This window comes from Fundulus heteroclitus, chromosome 12, assembly GCF_011125445.2.
Source record: "Fundulus heteroclitus isolate FHET01 chromosome 12, MU-UCD_Fhet_4.1, whole genome shotgun sequence".
NCBI lineage: Eukaryota > Metazoa > Chordata > Actinopteri > Cyprinodontiformes > Fundulidae > Fundulus > Fundulus heteroclitus.
The window spans coordinates 25,793,047-25,800,591 of NC_046372.1; the positions used below are offsets into that span (position 1 = coordinate 25,793,047).

General features: G+C 40.7%; 1 protein-coding gene across 1 annotated transcript; it reads left to right on the top strand.

Annotated features, from left to right (window-relative positions):
* Positions 1-4,104: 4,104 nt before the first annotated feature.
* LOC105928162 (C-C motif chemokine 20) lies at positions 4,105-5,254 on the top strand. Its single transcript, XM_012865293.3, has 4 exons — positions 4,105-4,249; positions 4,336-4,450; positions 4,561-4,680; positions 4,791-5,254. Exons 1-3 carry the CDS (start codon positions 4,189-4,191, stop codon positions 4,667-4,669), a joined length of 285 nt encoding a protein of 94 aa, XP_012720747.2. The 5' UTR covers positions 4,105-4,188; the 3' UTR covers positions 4,670-4,680; positions 4,791-5,254.
* Positions 5,255-7,545: the final 2,291 nt, after the last annotated feature.

Genomic DNA, 7,545 nt, shown 5'->3' on the forward strand with positions numbered 1-7,545 from the left:
CAAAAAGGCCTCAGATGATGATGATGTCAGAACTGTGACATCAGAGCCATGACATGTGGGCTATAAATATAAGTACTATGCATTCACATTAGCTCTTATTTCTGGCACAAATCCATCCATTCATCCATCTGTCCTCCAACCTCTTTATCCTGCAAATCATCACAGTGAGTTGAACTTGATCACAGGTTAAGACTTGGATCTGAATAAACATTTCTGAGGAATTTATGAAGCGCTGCACCACTTTCTCATACATTAATGAGTCAGAATAACCTGCTGTGTAACATAATGCTCTGTTACTTCTCTCAAAGGTCGGAGCTCCTGCGGTTTCATCACACCTGAGTAAAGCGCTTTCCAGTCGCCTGTTAAATAAACAGCAGCATTTGCTAATAGTAGTGGTGCCAGTGGTGGCTGGTGGTATAAAAACAAGCAAAAACTATTTGTCCGGGGGCTGGACTAGAGGCTGGGGATGACAACACAACCATAAACTGTACTTAAGCATAAATCCGTCCACAGTCACTTCCCTGCTGCTTGATTTTAAAGTGTTGTTGTTCCTTCATCTGCTTTCTTTCTGACCGCCAATGCCTTGTGAAAGTGTTTAGTAAATAACATTGTCTCCTGTCTTGTTGTGGACCTTTGCAGCGGTATGTTTGAGTGACATTTGCATCCGAACATCTAAGCTGCCAGGAGTGAGACTGATTGACCCGGAATCCTGAATTAGTCTGATTGGATGAAGAATGACAGAAAAAGAGTTGATTGGCCGCAGGCAAGGGAAGCTGCGCTCCGAGGAGAACCAATCAGAGATCAGTACAAAGTCACATGGAAGCCAAAGGTATTAGAACGTACATACACACTCATTGTCTGGCAACGCGGCAAATGAAACATTACAATTATCAGGCCTAAATAAACAAAAGAACTTCAGATAAACCCAGAATGGAACGGGATTGTTAATAAAAAAATCAAAAGTCAGACACATTTTATGAGAGAACGTGTGACGTCATGGCCTACCTGTACCAGCATTGTTCTTACATGTGCGGCGGCGGCCATGCTGGATACCAAACCTGTGGCTGCTTGGCCAAGTCTGGCTTTCCATGTCAAGTTTGTGACTCTCTAATGCGTTGTTGTTGATTTTCTAACTGGAAGCTCAAAAGAATCCAACTTCTGACAACAAAGAATTTGCACCACTAGAAGCAAAGACTTTGCTGAGTCACTGGTTGGTTTCACTGGTTCCCACCTGAAGTGATGGGGAGAAAATATACAGAAAGATTGGATTTAAACTCCATATGATCAGATGCTGTGCAAAAGCTGTAGGATTTACCAAAAAACAATTAGTGATGAGTGTGATGATGTGATGCATCACACAGATTCACAGCTATTTTTCACATAATTGTTTATACACAAATGCCATTAACGGTCAAATAGAAAATTTACATTAACCTTAGTGACCCATAGAAATTTGGTTCCTATTTTAAATTACATTGATTGTAAAAATTATTTGATCAGAGAAAAGAAAAGGTATCTGGCTTTAATTAACTGATATAATCTTTCTTTCACGTTATATTTTAAATTTTCCTCCTGTGTTTTACCTTTAAGTTATCATTAATGTTAATAGAAATATAATTTAGGTTTTAACTAACTTTTTATGTGATTTCCAGTTCTCTCCCTCCTCTCCCTTACCTTCTAACACATATAAATTTTGTTCTTTATTAAATTTCGTGCTTTTATCCGCTTGCAAAGGATTAATATTGTTTGTATCTTGCTCTACAGAGCAATCATTTCTCTTTTTTTACCATCATTGTTTGCTGTTTGCAACCGGCAGATCCAGCCCTATCAAGTGTCCGTTGAAGCTGTTTAATGGGAGAAAACAGCTCAATTAGAGCCGGATCACTAAGTCAGATAATTCCACCTCACAACCTTTTGTAAAGTTGCACCGCTGTTGGCAAAGTGTCTCCTTGTGTCAGGAAAGGTGCCTCTCCCTTCGGTCAACAGCTTCCCCACTCCCAGATCATAATCTACTTGGATGCAACCCCACATTTGTGTAAAAACTCTCACACAAGTCACCGCCGCACGGACTGGAGCGGTGCCAGATGTTTACCCAACAGAGGAAATCCCCGACCGCACAGTCAACGTGCCAGCCCCATTATGAAATGTCTGTGGAAAAAAAAATGGTGAGAATGAGAGACGTCTTCTCTAACTTCCTGATAATGTCCCGATAACTCCCATGAAACATTTTATTATGGCTTTAACCTCTGATAATGATGAACTCGCTATGCATCTCCTATCAATATCAGCTAATCAGACCTTTAAACTATGAGATCACAGTAGGATATAGAACACAAAGAATATTTATCTCATATAATCAGAACAGCGCTGTGGAGTAGTTGGGCCCCCGGTGCATGCATGGGTTCTACCAGGTACTCTGGCTTCTTCCCACAGTCCATAAATATGGCCGTTAGGCTGACTGGTGTATGGAAAAATTATCACGATCTTGCATGGATGAGCAGGTAATGACAGTGGATGACGAAAGCGATTGATTTAAAATGTGAAATGAGGTCGGAGTGTTTTTTTGGCTTCAGTTTAAAAGCTTTATCTGATATTAACACCACTGGCATTAATAAAGTGAATGATCCCTTGAAATCATCTGTTAAGACCCATCACACTGAAAAAAGAAAAAAAAAACGAATGAAAACATCTGTAAAGAGGTTATATTTCACCAAAAACATCATCAGACTGGGTTTGGCGTGAAAGAAACATGCAGGAATTCAGTCTGCAAAGGTTGTCAGAGTGGCTTCAAGCTAGGCTGGTAAGACCCCCACCATCAGAATGACCCCCCCCCCCCCCCAAAATGTTAGCATCAGTGTGATGCAGAATGAAAACCTCTGAGTTTGCTGAAGATCCTGCAAAGATCAAAACCCTAGAGATGATGTCAGACCTGAAGGATACTGGCTCATGCGTCTTCGAGGAACCTTCTGTCTCTGCTGACCTTCATTCACGGCTTCCACTGACTGTCAGGTGCTTCGGCGACTGCCTGATAACATGATTCCTCCACTTGTGGCCTTCTGAAGGTCAGAGTTTTTTTTGCATCAGTGAGTAGATTTTAGTGGTTCTCGGATTCCTCACACCAAATACCGTGTCAGAAAATGTTCGTCTCTCCAGGTTCCATCATTGCGGTTTGTGTAAGTAATTTTATACCAAAGGGTTTAGATTTTCTTTTCCAGCAGACATTCACCAAATAACCCAAGAACACCCATGCATGCACACATTTCCTTCTAATTCAAACTATTTATTTTCCAATTTATTTTTCAAATAGAAACGTGTGCATTGAAAATAATAAACTGGATGATGTCGAGTTGTTCTTCACGGATTGCAAACTTTGTGACGTTGCCTAGCGAGCTGCGTCTCGGTGCATTAATGTGTGTGAGAGTGACTGGGTGATTGTGGCTCTAGTGTACAGCGCTATGGATGGTCAGCATGACTGGAAAAGTGCTATACAAGTTCAGTCCATTTACCATTTATGACATCTAGTCAAAGAATAGCAACGATTTGCTGTTTTCCATTAGAATAACGACCTTCATCTAATGCATTATTTTTGACGTGTGCAGCTGCTGCGAGGAAACGCTCCAAGAACAAATCCACCATTTCTGGAGATGTTCAGCGATTGCTGCAAGGGAAACGTTTGATTCCGATTTCACTTCATGCAAATTAAATAAATTATAATCTTTGGGCAAAAATACATGATTTCTATGAACCGGTTTGTCGTTCCCAGCTTTAATTCTTGGGAATATTATCAAAAAGGACTGACTTCTTCAACATTAAGCTTCTTTACGAACCTTAAATACTCCTTACCAATTCCAATTAAACGTAAGCACTTGTGTGCACATTGTTTGAAGTGTAATTTTATTTTCCTTGGAAGGAGAAATCTCTTTATCCACCACATCTGCAGCTACTGCACGGTGGAACAGATTGCAGCATTGCATACCTACATTAGGGGATTTATTGCACGTGTCTGGGCATGTCTGAAACTGTTGCCAACAGTCCACACTTCCAGTCAGCGAAGACAGATGAAAGTTTCACTTTCTCTTACACCTGTATAAATACACCTGCGCCTCACTCTTCTTGTCACAGCAGCAGCTTCCCTCTCCTGAAGAAACTCGCTGAAGAAACACATCCGAAACAATCTACACATCCGAAATGGCCTCCAAGGTTGCAGCCCTGCTCTTGCTCGGTCTCGTTTGCTTCCAGCTGGCGACAGGTAAGAGAAACCTCTGCACGGCTGCAGGCTGCATGTCAAAGCTTTTATGCTCGTGCTCATGCATTTCTTTCCTTGTGTCCCTGCAGCTCAGATGGTGATGGACTGCTGCCTGAGTGTCAGTGAAAAACGCCTGAATCCCAAAAACCTGGTGAGCTACAGGAACCAGGTTGCCGGCATGGGCTGCGACATCAGTGCCACCGTGTGAGTGTCCTCATCGCGTCAGGGCCTCACGTTTCCCACGGCAGACTCTGCTGTCAGCCGCCGTCATGCTTTGCAGAGTTTTAATCCAGTTTGTCCTTCTGCTTTTGCAGGTTTGTCAATAAGAAAGGCTTGAAGCTGTGCATGGTTCCTGCCGAAGAGAACGCATGGGTGCAGCACCTTATCAAGGTTTTGGACAAGAGGAGACTGTCTCATCATTAAAAAACAAAAAGGTAAGGCAGTTGATTTCTCGTTGTTTTTGATTTCTGGTTGTCTTGTTGAATTTATTTGAAATGCATCCATCACGCCCCCCCGCCTCACTCTCTGCTCTGCTCTGTTCCAGAACCTGAAGAAGACGTGTGGAAAGGACGCCTGAGGGCCAAACTCAGAGCTGCAGACAGAACCGCTTCTGTTGAGGCGCTCAGAGCGGGCCGAGCTGTGCAGAACATGGTGTTACTCAGAAACCCCGGTTCTGTCTGATTTGTGACACATTTCTGTTTGTTTTCCTCTGCAAGTCTTCAGACGGGCAGAGGGTTCTGCTCTGTATATTATATTATATCTGTTCTGTTTATTTATGGTGACAGCCGTTTTAGTGAGATATTCCTCTCTGGCACAGCTCCAGTACAGACTTGTTGCTTTTTTCCCCTTTCTGCTGTATTTCTCTGATAAGTTGTACAGAAATAGAGACGCCTGAACTTGCCTGAACTGCAACAGACGGTGGGAGAAAAATCACTGCTCTGTTTGCTGCTTGTATTTTACTGTACAGTTCAAACTCACAATTCAAATAAACTTTTATATTGTTTTGTATATTTTGGTTGCTGTGTCCTTTTCTTAACTCAACGCATCTTTTTTATTTTCTGTGCAAAATGTCTTAATTTCACCTCCTCTGGTACAACTAAGGCATTTAAAACCAGTATTTATACCTGCATATATATATATATATATAAATAAAAATGTTTCTTATTAATACCAATACTATGAGATGCCAAATAAAAAAAGTGACATTATTAAAAAATATAACACAGCAACATGAAATGAGTCAACAACTTTTAAAACAATGATCCAAAAGGTATATATGTATGAGAGATATATAAATAAAAAATAATCCATGATAAACACGGAAAAGCAAAAAAAGGTATAATCATAACCAATAATGTTCAAACAAAAAGATGACCAAATTAGACAATATGAAGTAAAATAAAATAAAACAAAAAAGAGGCTTTAAAAATAAAATACGGCTTTAAAGATCTTTTTAAGAATAAATACAGACAAGAAAATTAAAAAGCTTAAGCAAGTACTATAAAAATAAGACCACATGACAAAATAAGATGTTATCTAAGCCATTACAGGCCTTTGTTTGGTATGGTATAAAGCTTGTTACTCATCATTACTCCAGACTTTTTGAATTGAGAAAGCTTCCTGGAGAGGAAGCGAAACGTCTTCAACTACGGAAAACAAGTCCAGTTGCTTTGTTTTTTACCTTTTTTTTGGAATGACCATGACCTGGATGACTGAGAATCTTCACCAGCACAAAATAAGACATAAAAAGTCATTTCTATGGTATCTTTCCAGAACAATGGTGAAAAAACAATTATGCTCTCAGATAAAATATACAACAAATGGGCGCGCTTGTGGCGCAGCAGGTAGTGCGACTCACATACGGAGGCCTTAGTCCTCAACGCGGTCGACCCGGGTTCAGATCCGACCTGCGGTCCTTTGCTGCATGTCTCTCCTCCTCTTCTACCCCCCTTCCTGTCAGTCTACTTTTATAAAAGCGAGCCACTAGAGAAATCCCCCCCCCCCCAAAAAAAAGATATATACAACAAAGTACCAACAGACTAAGGTTTATTAAAAAAAACAGAACTTAAGCTATATAAAAATGTTATTAAAACAAATTTTCATCTTTTTTGTGGAAAGTAATCAGATTTGCATTCATCTATTTCAAAGAGCATTTTTACCCAAAACTGTTTATTTTGCTTTGTATCAAACTGTACTTTAGTCCTGCCAGAAAATGTTCAGTGTGATTAAATTCTGAAAACAGGGAAAGTCTCACCTTCTCATGACTGAACCTGTGTGGGACTGACCTCCAGAAAGTGATCCTGGTACTAAAAGCAAACATCAGAACATGGTTCTGTGCAGAACCGAAAGCAGGTCCTGCAACAAAACCACGAGAATGAAGCTGACGTTCAGTTTGGAGCTGAATTTCTGACTACGGTCTGATAGACATATGAAAATATGTTCAAACAAGTCTTAAATGCATCATATACATCCCAGATTAGCGGCTACATTTAGAACCGGGCCGATATTCCCTAACGGACCAGAACAGCTACGCCACCAAACTCTTGTTTTTGTCATTTTCTGAATATTTGATTGGATTTTTCTCTCCATATTTATTCAACATTTTATGGTGTTGTGCTCAAAAAGACATTTAAACAGCTCCTCAATACTTGAATAAAAATGTATTAAATTCTGATGGAAATCTTGTACAGAATTCATATAAAATATTTACATTTAAGAGCGAATGCTATATCTCTGTTTAGAGTCTAGATTGCAATCAGGGAAGCATGCAAAAAAAAAAAAAACTTTGGGGATTTTTTGGCGCTGAACTGTGGACAATCTGAGATACCACGCGCAGACATGTAACCGTGTTGCCATCTGTTCCGACTTCCAGTCAATGAGCGCTGTTATAAGTTTCACTTTCTGTTAAGACCTGTATAAATACACCTGCTGGCGCAGCTTTTCGTCACAGCAGCAGCCTCCATCACCTGAAGATCCTCCCAGAAACAGCTGAGAGAAGATCTGACCTGAGAAGACGGAGATATGGTCCCCAAAGCTGCAGTTCTGCTCTTGCTGGGTCTGATCTGCATTGAGTTTACAACAGGTGAGAGCAAACAGGATTCTGAGCTGAATTTATATATTGCAGACGCAGAGTTATTAGATATTAGCCTCTAATATCTGAGCTATCTCACTGCAGCTCAGATTCCAATGGACTGCTGCCTGAGCGTCAGCAGTGAGAGGCGTCTGAACCGCCGAAACCTTGTGAGCTACACCCTACAGAGAGCCGGGATGGGCTGCAAAATCAGTGCCACCGTGTAAGT

Coding starts and splice junctions, on each gene's coding strand:
- LOC105928162 (XM_012865293.3), top strand. CDS start 4,189: ATGGCCTCCAAGGTTGCAGCCCTGCTCTTGCTCGGTCTCGTTTGCTTC. Junction 4,250..4,335: donor TTGCTTCCAGCTGGCGACAG/GTAAGAGAAACC, acceptor GTGTCCCTGCAG/CTCAGATGGTGATGGACTGC. Junction 4,451..4,560: donor TGCGACATCAGTGCCACCGT/GTGAGTGTCCTC, acceptor CTGCTTTTGCAG/GTTTGTCAATAAGAAAGGCT.